The following is a 15698-nucleotide window of genomic DNA, read 5'->3' as shown; positions in this document are numbered from 1 at the left end:
CCTTACTCTTCCCTTCTCTACCCTTCCCTTCTCTACCCTTCCCTTCTTTTATAATTCCTCTGCCTTCACTTCCCTTCACTTCTCTTCCCTTCCTTACCTTATCCTTTTATTCCCTTCCCTTCCCTTCCTACCTTTCCTTTTCTTACTTTTCCCTTCTATTTTATACTTCCTCTGCCTTCCCTTCCCTTCCTTTTTCATCCCTTCCTCTTTTTTTTATCTTTGCTATCTTATTCTTCCTCTTCCTTGCCTTTCCCTCCTTAATTTATCTTTCCCTTCTCTTCCGTTTCCTTCTTTATCTCATCCTTCACCTCCCTTCCCTGCCCCTCACTCCTAATCCCCCGGGCCGGCAGGTAACCCCCCGCCGCCGCCCCTGAGCTCATTAGTTTTTGCAACCCTCGCCGCGGTTTGTGTTCCCGCGGGGACGACAAACTCTTCAACGGACTCACGAAGAAATGGGGAAAATAAAGAGAGAAAATGAGACAGACCAGTACAGATTACTTCCGCTTACGAAGAATGATATGTTATCTCTCTCTCTCTCTCTCTCTCTCTCTCTCTCTCTCTCTCTCTCTCTCTCTCTCTCTCTCTCTCTCTCTCTCTCTCTCTCTCTCTCTCTCTCTCTCTCTCTCTCTCTCTCTCTCTCACGGAGGCAAAACGTTTGGAATTCTCGTTTGCATCGATTCTGCGTCCATATTTCAGGGTTTGAAACGTTGTAGCGAGTTTGGTAGTAGTAGTAGTAGTAGTAGTAGTAATTTTAGTAGTAGTAGTTTTAGTAGTAGTAGTTTTAGTAGTAGTAGTAGTAGTAGTAGTAGTAGTAGTAGTAGTAGTAGTAGTAGTAGTAGTAGTAGTAGTAGTAATAGTAGTAGTAGTACTAGTAGTAGTAACAGTAGTAGTAATTAGTGTAGTAGTAGTAATAGTAGTAGTAGTAATACTATTACTACTAATAATACTATTACTACTACTACTACTACTACTACTACTACTACTACTACTACTACTACTACTACTACTACCACTACTACTACTACTACTACTACTACTACTACTACTATATACTACTACTACTACTACTACTACTACTCTTATTACAAGTCCTACTCCAGTATATCTCAGCACACCATCTCACCCACTCAATCCACTGTCCACAATCCACTCCCCTTGCTGCCACACCCACACCAAAACTCATCCACATTCTCATTAGCTTCTCCATCACATCCTGACACACCACATGCATGATCCTATTATCCACACACCAAACATTTTCTCATTACTTTCCCCATCACATCCTGACACACCACTCTTTTCCTCATTTCCAGAGCGTTTGTTCGTGATTTATGTGCCACACTCCATGTCCATATCCCTGATGCATGTGACAGAGCTGGGTGGATAAGGCTGTTCTATATACCGTCCTTCTTCGAAGAAAATAATCTGATAAATAATTCGCAACATGGCTTCCGTAGTAAACGTTCGTGTTTAACTAACTTACTTGATTTTTTTCACTATATTTTTGAGGTGTTCGATGGAAGCAAATCAGTAGATATCATATATCTGGATTTTCAAAAGGCATTTGACAAGGTCCCCCACCAACGATTGCTCAGCAAACTACTGGCGCACGGTATCTCGGGTAGCGTTCACAATTGGCTTGCGGACTGGCTCTCTGAGCGGAAACATAGAATAGTTCTAAACGGTGTTACATCTAATTGGCTCGATGTCAAAAGCGGCGTACCTCAAGGATCAGTGCTTGGCCCCATGCTCTTCTTAATTTATGTTAATGATATCGATGATGGGCTCACTTGCAAAGTATCAAAATTTGCTGATGACACAAAAATTGCTAGTAAAGTAACTGCGATACTCGACGAAGAAGCTTTACAATCAGATCTAGATCGACTTGCACGTTGGGCCAATCAATGGCAAATGAAATTTAACGTTGACAAATGTAAAGTGTTGCACATCGGAAAAAATAACAATCGCGTTCGGTACGTAATGAATGGCCAACAACTTTCTGCAGTAAGTAAAGAAAAGGATCTTGGAATCACTATATCAAGCGATTTAAAGCCCGGTCAGCATTGTTCAGAGGTAGTTAAAACTGCAAACAAATTGGTTGGCTTCATCGGACGAGTCTTTAATAATAAATCGGAAAAAGTAATATTAAAACTGTATAATTCGTTGGTTCGACCCCGTCTAGAGTACTGTGTACAGTTTTGGTCTCCCTACAACAGAAAAGACATAGAAAAGTTGGAACGGGTCCAACGAAGAGTAACAAAGATGATTCCTAGGTTGAGAAATTTGCCATATGAACAAAGGCTTAAAGAAGTAAATTTATTCAGCCTATCAAAACGAAGAATGCGAGGCGATCTAATAGAAGTGTTTAAAATGTTCAAAGGATTCAGTGATATTAATGCGGAAGATTACTTTACAATTGATCGATCAAATAGAACAAGAAGAAATCACAATTTGAAGATAAGTGGTAAAAGATTCTCGTCGCACGAAGCTAAACACTTCTTCTTCAATCGAGTTGTTAATGTTTGGAACTCTCTACCTTGTGATGTCGTTGATAGTACAACAGTTACGGCCTTCAAGAATAGATTAGACAAGTGTTTTGAATCCAGCCAGCAACTAAGATATTACTCATTGTCGTAATAACGTTAAGTTCTTTCGAATACTGGTGTCCTTGTCCGCTTTCATCGCCCGGTTAGTGGTAGCAGTAATGGTAGTTCTTTCCTCTTTCCTACATAAATTCCATGCAGTTTTTCCATGCTGCATGGTTCTTTTTCCTTTCCTGCCAGCTTTGGCTGGAGGGATGGGGGGGTGGGGAGGAGCCTTCGCCTTTGCTGTCCTTCATCTTCCACCTTTGATTAGATAGTTAGTGTAGCTTGTCACAAACAACCTCGTAAGGACCAGCAGGTCTGCTGTTGTTTGTTCTTTCTTTGTGTTCTTTGTGTCCTACCCACACTTCCCTTTTTGACTCCTCTCTCTTCTCTCTCCCTCTCTACCTGTTACCTGTCTGCCCATCGCTGCCCCTTCCCTCACCTCCCCTTCCATACTCTGATATTTTTTACAGCAATGGAAGGAAGCAGTTCAAGTCAACACAAACAGGAAATAAATAAATAAAGCTAAGCAATGTTCCAGGAAATAGTAGTTAGTGTTAAAGGCAAGAACAGAGGTCAGTTTCGGATAGAGTCGTTCCTAGGTATTGACATTCAGACTCTTCTTGCATGTCTTTCCCTAACCCTCTCTGCCCTAACTCAGCATGGCTTTGCAAACTCAGTGGTCTTCTCTTCCTTGCTCTTTCAAACACCGTTACTTCACTCTTACTTTTACCTACTCATACTCTAGTCTTCTTACCTTTGTCCACTTTTACTTTCAACTTTCTCCTCTTTCATCTAACACTGTATAGCTTCGTATATTCAATGGTCTGCTCTCTCTTGCTCTTTCAAATACCACTACCTCACTCTTACTTTTTCTCTTACCTACTCTTACTCTTGTCTTCTTACTCTTGTCTACATTTATTTTCAACTTTCTCCTTTTTCATCTCGTAGAATAAATCACCAACCCTCTGCAGCCTCTTTTGTTTACATTTACTTTCAGCTATCAAATTAATCTTCCTCCTCTTCCTCCTTTCTTGCTCTTTAAAATACCGTTACCTTACTCTTGTCCACTCAATACTTCCACCTCGTCCGTAGTTCATCTTCTCTGCTGTCATATTTTTCATCTCTTTGTTGTCTTTTCTATCTCACGTGCCCCCAGTTCTCCCAGGCCAGACTACACACACGCAGCATCCACTCCACACCTCCACCTCGTCCTTAGCTCATCCCTTCTGCTGTTCTGCCGCCGATTCCAGGAGCCTGTCATACTTTTCATCTCTTTATTGCTTTCCTCCTCCTCCTCTCCTGCTCCCAGTGCTTCAAAGATAGACCATACACACGCAGCATCCCTAAGTTAATCTTCTCTACTGTTGTGCCGCCAGTCCCCGGAGCCTGTCATACCTTTAGTCTCTTCACTGTCTCCTCTATCTCCCACTCCCTCCTCTCTGGGTATGGTCGCCCCACGTTCATTATTCCTCCCCTGCTTTTCCCTTCTGTTCTCCCTCCCACACTGCTGCCATTCATCACGGGTTCCAAGTGACTCTTCCTTTCCTCCTTCATCTCTTCATTCCTTTAGCAAGCGCCCCGTCACACCTTTTCAGGCTACACTCTTGCCTCCCACCATTTCTATTTTTATTTTTTCCAGTAAAGCTATTTTTTTTTCCTGATGTTTTGCTGATATCTTCTCGTCGAATTTATCATCCGCTCTGGACTTTCACGACCCAATGTGTTCACCAGGACCTGATTATCTATACTCTTTACGGTTTTTTTCTCTCTCTCTCTCTCTCTCTCTCTCTCTCTCTCTCTCTCTCTCTCTCTCTCTCTCTCTCTCTCTCTCTCTCTCTCTCTCTCTCTCTCTCTCTCTCTCTCTCTCTCTCTCTCTCTCTCTCTCTCTCTCTCTCTCTCTCTCTCTCTCTCTCTCTCTCTCTCTCTCTCTCTCTCTCTCTCTCTCTCTCTCTCTCCCGACACATTCATATCTAGCAATGTTTTGTGTGTTCTCTCTTTTATTCTCAACTGCTTCTTTTGTTTCATCCGTCCACCACGCACTCCCTTCCTCTCCTCTTCTGGACGCCTCATAACCATCCAGTGTACTTCTTCACTTCTCCTGGCCGCCCACTCTTTAAGTATCTCAAAGACCTCATTGCTTCAGTATTGCTTGCTTTCTATTCCTACTCTTGCTCTGGAATTGTGCTACGTTCCTTCTCTTGTTCTTTGCAGTAACGCGTTCCTCTTCCCTCCACCGTTCTTCATGCTCTCAATCTCACACACTCGCCCTTGGCAATCCCTTCCTCTCCTCTTCCTTCCCCGCATTCCCTCTAAATTCCCACTTCTCTCTCCCTCCCCCTTACCTGCAGCCAGCAAGACCGTGCATGAACAGTTACTCCAGCACTGCCTTCTGTTCCTTTTCTTGCTCTTTCCAGTCACGCATTTCTCTTCCCTCCACCGTTCCGCATGACCTCACTCTCACGCAACCTCTCCCTCGCCAATTCCTTCCTCGTCTTTTACCTCTCCGCATTCCCTCAGTAACGCATTCCTCCAGTCACGCATTCTACTTCCCTTCACCGTTCCGCATGACCTCACTCTCACAGAGCCTCTCCCTTGCCGATTCCTTCCTCGCCTTTTACCTTTCCGCTCTCCCTCTGGATTCCCACTAATCTCTCATCTTTTCTTTTGCTACAACTACTAATTAACAGCTTCTCTCTGCACGCAACACATTCCCATTCATCCCATTATCCACGCCTACATAATCCACCAGTTCTTCTCATTCCCTCTGACCTACGTACACCTGTGGATCATTTTGTGCTGAAAGGGATTAGATAAAAACAAACACTTTGCAGCACATTATGTATAGAAGGTATTGGCTATTTTGTATGCATTGACATTTAGGTATAAACAGACGAGATCCTTTGTCTTTTATCCTTACCACACAATGGTCAGGAACATCCATGAACAGCTACTCTGTGCAACCAACGCATTCTGCCTCATCCACAGCTGCATAAGCCATCACGCCCCTCTCCTTCCCCCACCCATGCACATTTGTGGAACACCTCGTGCAGAAAAAGCCGTTTGCTAGGAACAGACACCTATGAGTTTCTCTTTGTAACCAACACATTCTGCTTCATCCTATCTTACACAGCTGCATAATCCATCAAGCTCCTCTCCTTCCCCCTCACACGCACACCTGTGGGCCACGATCCGACCATCTGGTGCTGAAAAGCGTTTGAGAAGAGCAAACCTTTTCCAGCACAAGCGTCCACAAGGCAGAGTCACACGAATGTGGACAGACGAGATCCTCTTCCACACACAGACACGGTGTTCACTGGTCTGACGTAATAATAATAGTAACAGATGATGAAGAGATTGTGGAAGTGATAATCCACAACTAGAGTAATGTTAATAGTAATATAATAGTGAAATGAAAAGTAATAGTGATAGTAATATAAATAGGAACCATGCAGTAGGCTCATTATCAAACTACTGCTACTATTACTACTACTACTACTACTACCACTACTACTACTACTAATATTAATACTACTACTACCACCTCCACAGCAGCAGCAGGAACAACAACTCTATCAGCAGTGTAATAATGAAATAGAGTATCATACATTCCCTCCATTACTCTCTCCCTCCCTTCCCCTCCCTCCCTCCCCTCGTCGGCAGTAACATAAACAGTATCATAAAACACCATCACACCATCACCCCGACCCTCCCCTTCCCCCTGCCTCCCCCTTTCCCTTCCCCTCACCCCCAACCCCAACAGACGCCCACTTCCCCCTCTGCCACACCATTCCTTCACCTGCAATGTTTCCCCTTTCCCCACTTCACACCGCCACCCCTGCCCTTTCCCTCTTCCCTTCCCTCACCCCCACCACCCACCGACCACCCCTTCCCCCCTTTCAGACCCTTCCTTCACCTGCAACGTTTCCACCTCCCCTTTCCCCTGCCTTACCCGCCTACCCCCCCCCTTGCATTCCCCTCTTCCTCCCCCCCTTGCCTTCCCCTCTTCCCTCTCCCTCCGCTCTCCCCACACACTGACCCGATAGCGACACGAGGACTGATATATGAAGGGCCGTTCGGGAGGGGAAGGAAAAGTTATGAAGGCACAACACAATGATTTTTCACTTTGGGGACGAGAAAACAACAACGATAGCAACACACACACACACACAGACACACACACACACACACACACACACACACACACACACACACACACACACACACACACACACACACACACACACACATTTTATCATTATCATCATTATTATATGTCCTCTCATAGACACACCGGTTCGGACGCTGTCACGCGGGAGGAGTAACGGGACACCAGCCGAGTCTGACCCTCCCTCTCGGCCACTCCCGCCGCCATCTGTTTGCAGGAGTGTTGCTCGGAGGGATTTTTGGTATAATTTAATGTTTTTTTGCCCGAAGCTGCCGCCTTTATTGTTTAAAAAACCCTCTTGCGTCTGTTCAAGCATCTTGTTTCGAGCTAACTTGCTAACTGCTGCCTCCCCTCCCCTCCCGCGGCCCCGCTGCACTAGACTTTCTACTCTTCCTCATCCCTATACTGTCATAATCCCTTATGCAAGAGTTGACCAACATCTTCATTCTTTTATCCCTTCCGCTGGTAAACTCTGGAGCAGCATTCCTTTGTCTGTATTTCCTCCTGCTTATGACTTAACCTCTTTCAAGCGAGCAGTTTCGAGACACCTTCTCCCAATATTGACCTCTCTTTCGGCCTTTAATTCTGTTTCCTTTCATTTGAGCAGCGCCTGGCGGACTTTTTTGTTGTATTTTTGTTTAATTGCCCTTGAGCTGCCTCCCTTCATGTGAAAAATAATCAATTACAATGACGTTCCGCTCTGTGGCTGCACCTCCACGAACTTCACGCACCTTTTGCATCCCATTCCTTCTTCTCTTCTCTGTCCCTCAGTACACCTGTCCCCCATACACACCTGTCACCTCACACACACACCTGTCCCCAACACACACCTGTCGCCTCACACACACACCTGTCCCCTACACACACCTGTCGCCTCACACACCTGTCCCCTCACAGACCTGTGGCCTCACACACCTCTCCCCCCACACACCTGTCGCCTCACACACACCTGTCCCCCACACACACCTGTCGCCTCACACACCTGTCCCCCCCACACACCTGTCGCCTCACACACATCTGTCCCCCCCACACACCTGTCGCCTTACACATACCTGTCATCCACACACAAATGTCCCCCACATACACCTGTTGCCTCACAAACCAGTCCAACCACACACCTGTCGCCTCACACATACCTGTCCTCCACACACACCTGTCCCCCACACCTGGCCTCACACACCTGTCCCCCACAGACCTGTCCACCACATACACCGGTCCCTCACACACCTGTGTCCCACACCTGTCCCTCACAAACCTGTCCCCCACACACCTGTCATCTATACACACACCTGTCGCCTCACACACCTGTCCCAGACACACCTGTCCCCCAAACACCTGTCTCCCACACACCTGTCTCTCACACACCTGTCCCCCACACACCTGTCCCTCACACACCTGTCCCTCACACACCTGTCCCTGACATACCTGTCCCTCACACACCTGTCGCCTCACACACCTGTCCTTCATATACCTGTCCCTCACACACCTGTCCCTCACACACCTGTCGCCTTACACACCTGTCCCTCACACACCTGTCCCCCACACACCTGTCCCTCACACACCTGTCGCCTAACACACCTGTCCTTCATATACCTGTCCCTCACACACCTGTCCCTCACATACCTGTCCCCCACACACCTGTCCCCCACACACCTGTCCCCCACACACCTGTGGCCCACACCCCTGGCCCCCACACACCTGACCCCCACACCCCTGTCCCCCACACACCTGTGCCTCACACACCTGTCCCCGACACACCTGTCCCTCACACACCTGTCCCTTACACACCTGTCCCCCAAACACCTGTCCCTCACACACCTGTCCCCCAAACACCTGTCCCTCACACACCTGTCCCTCACACACCTGTCCCCCACACACCTGTCCCCCACACACCTGTCCCCCACACACCTGTCCCTCACACCCTGTCTCTTATACACCTGTCGCCTCACACACCTGTCCCTCACAGACCTGTCCCTCACACACCTGTCCCCCATACACCTGTCCCTCACATTCCTGTCCCCCACACACCTGTCTCCCCGCATACCTGTCGCCTTACACACCTGTCCATCACACACCTGTCCTTCACGCACCTGTCCCCCACATACATGTCCCCCACACACCTGTCCCCCACACACCTGTCGCCTCATACACCTGTCCCCCACATACCTGTCCCCCACACACCTGTCCTTCACACATCTGTCCCCCACACACCTGTCCCCAACACACCTGTCGCCTCATACACCTGTCCCCCACACACCTGTCTCCCACACACCTGTCGCCTCACACACCTTTCCCCCCACACACCTGTCGCCTCACACACCTGTCCCTCACACACCTGTCCCTCACATACCTGTCCCTCACACACCTGTCCCCCACACGCACCTGTCGCCTCACACACTGTCCCCCCAGGTGTTCCCTCACTCGTCCTTCTCCCAGGTGTTTCCTCATGGCCCCCTCCCCTCCCCCCAGGTGTCGTGGATCCGCCACCGGGACCTGCACCTGCTGTCCGTGGGCCGCTCCACCTACACGTCTGACCAGCGGTTCGTAGCCCGTCATACCGCCGCTCAGGAGTGGCTGCTGATCATCCACCACTTGCAGGAGCGGGACGCCGGCCTCTACGAGTGCCAGATATCCAGCACGCCGCCGCGCAGCCACCTCATCTACCTGGCCGTCGTGGGTGAGTGGTTGACGGGGAGGGGGAAGGGGGGTGATGGAGTGTCTGGCTGTGTTGGGCTGAACGAGTGACTGTCTGTTTGTCTCGTTTGCACGCCGCCACTTCAGCCATCGTTCCCTTGTGGGTGAGTGGATGAGAGTGGGTGTTCGTGTTGGGTGGGTGAGGTGATGCCTGTGGCTCATCACCTCACCTCATCGCCGTCACTTCAGCCATCTTTCCAATATTCACATAAGGGTTTAGCAGTACAAGAGCCGGGCAGGACTCGTAATAATGTGTTCCGCGTGGACATATTTAAGAGACAACAAAGACAAACTAACAGGTTGTCTGGCAGAGTGGTGGAGGAGTGGACCAGAGCAGGGGAGAAACAAAAACAGGAACAAAAAGGCCCGCTGAACGCCACTTCTTTCTTTCTTTCTTTTTATTATTTCTTCCTTCCTTTCTTCTTTCTCTCCTTTTCTAACCTTCTTTCCTTCCTTTTTTTCTTTCTTTCTTTCTTTCTTTCTTTCGTTTTTTCCTTTCTCACCCTCGATTCTCTCTCTGCTCCAGTGAAAGAAAACAGAACGAGAGGCCGAAAGGAGGTCATTTACGAGTGTAGAGGAGTCCTGATGCTTCATGAAAGTCAGTTACGTGGTGAGCACCAACACGATAGACACTTTCAAGAATCCGTACAGACATGTGTGCTCCATGTCTTGCCACTTGTGACACTCACCAAACACGGGAACGTGGCTCCCGGGCGTGGGCTAAATTGAAGGATGTTATAATGATTATACTGTTGATGAAGGAACGAGTTAAGTAACGAAGAATTCCTCAAACAAGCAAATAAACAAATCAGACAACAACCTCCACTGGACGCTCATTAAACTTTTGTCCGGCCATTACAAGCAAGTCAGGTACTTATTTTGTTGTTGTTGTGAACGAAGGAGTCAGGGAGGTCAGGTATCGAACATTCCACCTAACAACCTAACCACTTTATCAACAACCTCCACTGGACGCCCATCAACTTTTGTCGAGCCATTATCGAGACACAGCGCGTCAGGTGGTGATCAGGTTAATTAGTTACTCGGTTATTAAGGCCAGAGGGAGTTATTAATGTCAGATAATCAATAGTGAGGCAAAGTTAATGAGTCCAACAACTAATTAGAATAGGCACAGGTGACAGCATCCCTGAAGGGGGCGGCGTAAAGGTGAGTTCGCATTACTGATAAAGAAAAAAAAGTGGAAGAATGAATAGTTGGTTAATGAGTTTAATTCGCGTGGATGTGAACAAGGCGAGCAAAAGGTAACGAAATGAGCCGTGTTACATCGCGTTACTATAAAAATCGCGTAATTTAAACTAATAGAATACATACTTAACGAGTTTATTTCGCGTTAATGTGGACAAAGCGAGTAAAGGAAACAACTAAAAAATTTTTTACATCACGTTCCTATAAAAAAAAAATCGCATATTTAAACCAATAATAATACATGTTTAGCGAGTTTATTTCGCGTTAATGTGAACAAACCGTGTAAAATTAAACACTTTTATTGCATCACGTTTCTCCAAAATCACGTAATGGAAGAGGGAAGAGTTCGGCTCGAGTTGATGTGAATAAAAGGGTTGAATAAATAGGTTAGCTTCTTTACATCACATTCTTCCAAACACGCGTAATTCAATCTTACATCACGTTCCTACAAAACACGTAATTTGAACCAGAACAATTAGCTTTACCTACAACGCCATGGCGGTCACTTAGCAATCAGGGAAGGCGGGTAATTGAGTCCGGCGAGTGGGTAAGTCAATTAGCCGATCAGCCTGACGGTCAGCTCGTTAAGCGTCAGCCGCCACCGAGCATCTTAGTCAGGAGGGCGAGGGGCGAGATGACGCAAGCTTATAAATGGACGAAGGGATTCAACAAGGGGAAGGAAGGACACGTAGTAATGAGTTAACGTTTGTAAATGGATGAAGGGCTTTAATGAGGGTGACGTTGACAAGATGAGGGGAGGACACGTAGTAATGAGTTCAAGTCTGTAAATGGATAAAGGGAGTTAATAATTATAGTTGGACGAAGGTTTCATTATGTGTGACGTTGGCAAGAGGATGGCGCTGACGAGAACAAGATGATGTTTACCAGAACAAGAGGAGGGAAGGACACGTAGTAATGAATTTAAATTGGATGTATTCAGAATTTAAAGAAAAAAACATCAGCAATATATTGTTCACTAACAGAGTGGTGGGTGCGTGGAACAGGCCTGGCAGTCATGTGGTGAGTGCCATTACGATACGCATCTTCATGAATAAAAAAAGTAAAAAAAAATATATAAATTATAAAGATGTATATGGTGTTAGGCTCCTTCCTTTCTATCTTACTTCCTTCCTCTCTCATCCTCTATTCCCACTCCTAATATTCCTACCTCTTTCTTATCCCTCCTCTCCTTTTCCTCCCTTCTTTCCTCCCCTCTTTTCCTCCCCTCCCTCTCCTTCCCCTTTTACTTTCCTATTGTTAGCTATCTTATTACATTCCCTCCCCTTTCCTCTTCTCTACTACTACTACTACTACTACTACTAATGAAAACTTGCTACGTGAGCTGGAGGTGGGCGGATAGTTAGGATATAGTGACCACAGAACGGTTCGTTTAAGCTTAGACTGGGCGGTAACCCGCGAACCAAACCCAGTGTTAGGGTACGGCCACACTGCACGCGGTTTGCTGGGAGGGTAGAGGTTAGCGGGACGCCTATTGGGTCAGAGGCAAGAACAAACACATGTTATCTAATAGGAGTGGCCATACAGGACGCGGTGGCAGGAAGCTGGGAGTGGCCACTCCCTGATTAGATAACATGTGTTTGCCATCTGACCCGATAAACATACGCTACCTTTACCTCCCAGCAAACCGTGCAGTGTATGCACCCTAGTGCCAGATTTTAGAAGAGCAAATTACGAGGGGCTTCCAGACATCTTGAAGGGGTAAACTGGGATAATTTAGGGATTCATGAGGTCCAGAACTGTGGGTTTGAGAGGCAGGAGAACCAGGTTGAAATGCCTTACAATAATTTAGTTAGAGTAATAGTAGAGGAGCAAGGACAGCATATACCACAGCGAACACTTAGAAAAGAAAACAATGACCCTAAGTGGATGACTCGTGGACTAAAACACGAGATAGGGTTAAAGAAGGGAATTTATCAGAAAATAAAGAATGGTGAAACACATCTCAGGGGCCGGTATGTCGAACTAACTAGATTAGTGAAGGAAAACACCAGGATAGCAAAAAGAAACTATGAGATCAAATTAGCAAATAAGGCGAAAAGTAATCCTAAGGGCTTCTTTCAGATGTATAGAGCAAAAACAAGGGAGAAAATTGGACCGCTGAAAGCAAACACAGGCGAGCTAGTAGAAAATTACGAAAATATGAGCACATTGTTGAACGACTACTTCCTTTCAGTATTCACACAAGAGGATCGAACGACTATTCCGGAAAGGGTTCAGGTGTACGAGGGCGGGGATGGCGATAAATTGAGGGATATAATCATTCCCAGGCAAGTAGTTCAGGATGAGATAGATAAGCTTAAGAAGAATAAGTCGCCAGGTCCTGACGGGATATTTCCGAGGTTATTAAAGGAATTTAGTGATGTACTCAGTGACCCACTAACCGACATCTTTAAGATGTCGGTAAATACTGGTTATGTGCCCAGCCTATGGAAAGTAGCTAATGTGACGCCGATTTTCAAAAAGGGGGACAGGTCAGCTGCTTCAAACTATCGCCCAATTAGCTTAACATCGGTTATAGGCAAGATGCTGGAGTCCATAATAGCCAGGAACATTCAGGAGCATCTAGAGAAACATAGCTTAACTCACGACTCGCAGCATGGGTTCACGAAAGGTAGGTCATGCCTCACCAGTCTCTTGTCCTTCTACAATAAAGTATTTGAGGCGGTAGACAGAGATGAAAATAATGATGTAATCTATCTTGATTTTAGTAAAACGTTTGACAAAGTTCCTCACCATCGACTGTTGCTTAAATTACAGGCTCACGGAGTAGAGGGTAAAGTTTTGAACTGGGTCAAGGCGTGGCTTAGCAATAGGAAGCAAAGAGTGCAAATCAATGGTAAAAGATCTGACTGGGGATGTGTTACGAGTGGGCTCCCACAAGGTTCGGTATTAGGTCCACTTTTGTTTATTATTTATATCAATGACTTATAGATACAGGAATTAGCAGTGATGTCAGTAAGTTTGCAATGACACCAAGATCGGTAAAGTAATTGAGTCGGATCAGGACGCTAGTATTATCCAAGGTGAACTCAACAGATTGTATGACTGGGCGGATAAATGGCAGATGGAGTTCAATGTAGGGAAGTGCAGTATTCTAAGTGTAGGTAGGAACAACCCCTAATATAACTATTGCTTAAATGACAATCTCATAAGCAGGTCTGGGTGCGAGAGGGATTTAGGGGTCTTAGTGAGCTCTGATCTCCGTCCAAGGGCACAATGCATTCAAACTAGAAATCGAGCAAATAGGGTACTGGGATTTATTTCAAGGAGCGTAAGCAACAGAAGCGCCGAAGTCTTCCTCAAACTATATTTAGCATTAATTAGACCTCATCTTGACTAAGCGGTTCAGTTCTGGTCACCTTACTATAGAATGGATATCAAAATGTTAGAATGGTAGGCGGTGGATGAATTGGTAGCGTACTGGGCCCACATTCACCGCGTGATGGACGACGCGGGTTCGAATCCCCACGCTACCACCTCGGATTTTTCAGTCACCGCCGAGTGGCTTAAAACTACCCACATGCTGTCCTGAAGGCCACCCATCAACCCGGACTCTAGAGAAAGCCGTCCAAGCGAATCAAGAACGAGTTCCGGGGGGCAGCATGAGTCAATGCAAGATGGCGCCACTATAAACACTCGCCTGCGCCACAACGGGCTGGGCCGACCATCAGGCCCCACCTGGAAGAAGCCTTGGGCCGACCATCAGGTCCCACCTGGAAGAAGCCTTGGGCCGACCATCAGGCCCCACCGGGAAGATGCCTACTCGGTGCAGAGGTGGATGACTAAGATGATTCAGGGGTTGAGAAACTTGCCATACGAGGAGAGAGAGACTCAAACAGTTAAACTTGCATTCTCTAGAAAGGCGAAGGGTGCGTGGAGACATGATCGAGATATATAAATGGATGAAGGGGTTTAATAAGGGGGATATTCATATGGTTTTGTTGGTAAGAGAACCGGGTAGGACACAAAGTAATGTGTTTAAACTGGATAAATTCAGATTCAACAGGGACATAGGCAAAAATTGGTTTACTAACAGAGTGGTGGATGAGTGGAATAGGCTTAGCAGTCACGTGGTGAGTGCCAATACAATTGTCACATTCAAAAATAGATTAGATAAATTCATGGACAGCGATATTAGGTGGGGTTAGATACACGGGAGCTTAGGTTCAAAGGAGCTGCCTTGTACAGGCCTACCGGCCTCTTGCAGACTCCTACGTTCTTATGTTCTTATGTACTACTACTACTACTACTACTACTACCACTGGCCTCTTGCTGAATTATGTTCCTATGCTCTTTGGGTCCTTATTATCAATTACGCGCAGAAAATGAAACAAACCGAGCCACACGAGAATTGAGTCACACGGGAAATCAGTCAATAAGTCACTCGAGGCGTCAGTCAGTCAGTCAAGCAATCGGTCGGTCAGTTTGTCAATATGTCATCGATTCCACACTCCCTTCTCTTCCTCCCTTCTTTTATTCTCCCCTGCCTTCTTTCCTTCCTTCCTTCCTTCTTTTCTTTCTTTCTTCCATCCTTCCTTCCTATATTCTTTTTTTCTCTCCTTTTATCTTTTTCTTTCCTCCTCTCTTTTCTTCCTCCCTTTCCTTCCTTATCTCCTTTCCTGCTAACCTCCTTTCTTTCTTTTTATTTCTTCCTTCTTTCCTTTCTATCTCTCTCCCTTGATTCTCTCTCTCCCATTATTCGTACCTCTGTCTTCTTCCTTCCTCTCCTCGTTTCCTCCTCTCCTTCTCCTCCTCCTCCTTCTTTTCTACTTTCCTCCTGTTATTATTATTAGCTCTTTTCCTCTCCTTTCCTCTTCCCTTCTTCCCTCCTCCGCATTTACATAATTATCCTTTCTTTCCTCTCTCTCCTTCGCTTCTTTCTACTTATCTTCCCTTCCCTCATTCTCCTCTTTTTTCTCTCCCTTCCTCCTTTACTGCAGACCTCTCCTCCCTTCTCATTTTTTTCTCTCTTTCCCTCCTTACTAACTTCAGTACTCTCTCTCTCTCTCTCTCTCTCTCTCTCTCTC

The 15698-nt window shown here is 46.4% G+C and overlaps 1 protein-coding gene and 1 long non-coding RNA gene across 5 annotated transcripts in view; one reads left to right on the top strand and one right to left on the bottom strand.

The window, feature by feature from the left end:
* Positions 1-15698, top strand: part of LOC127000637 (serine/arginine repetitive matrix protein 2-like) — a 101658-nt gene that overhangs the window by 23273 nt on the left and 62687 nt on the right. For all 4 annotated transcript variants that reach the window (XM_050864578.1, XM_050864577.1, XM_050864579.1 and 1 more), the window contains exon 3: positions 9223-9430. In XM_050864578.1, the coding sequence (XP_050720535.1) occupies positions 9223-9430 (208 nt within the window). The remainder of the gene's footprint in view (positions 1-9222; positions 9431-15698) is intronic.
* LOC127000639 (uncharacterized) overlaps positions 1-15698 on the bottom strand; it is a 64955-nt gene that overhangs the window by 23278 nt on the left and 25979 nt on the right. The window lies entirely within an intron of this gene.

The sequence above is a fragment of the Eriocheir sinensis genome, chromosome 19, assembly GCF_024679095.1.
Source record: "Eriocheir sinensis breed Jianghai 21 chromosome 19, ASM2467909v1, whole genome shotgun sequence".
Taxonomy (NCBI): Eukaryota; Metazoa; Arthropoda; class Malacostraca; order Decapoda; family Varunidae; genus Eriocheir; species Eriocheir sinensis.
Note: the sequence above shows the minus strand (reverse complement) of the source record. Positions and strands in the feature narration are given on the sequence as shown.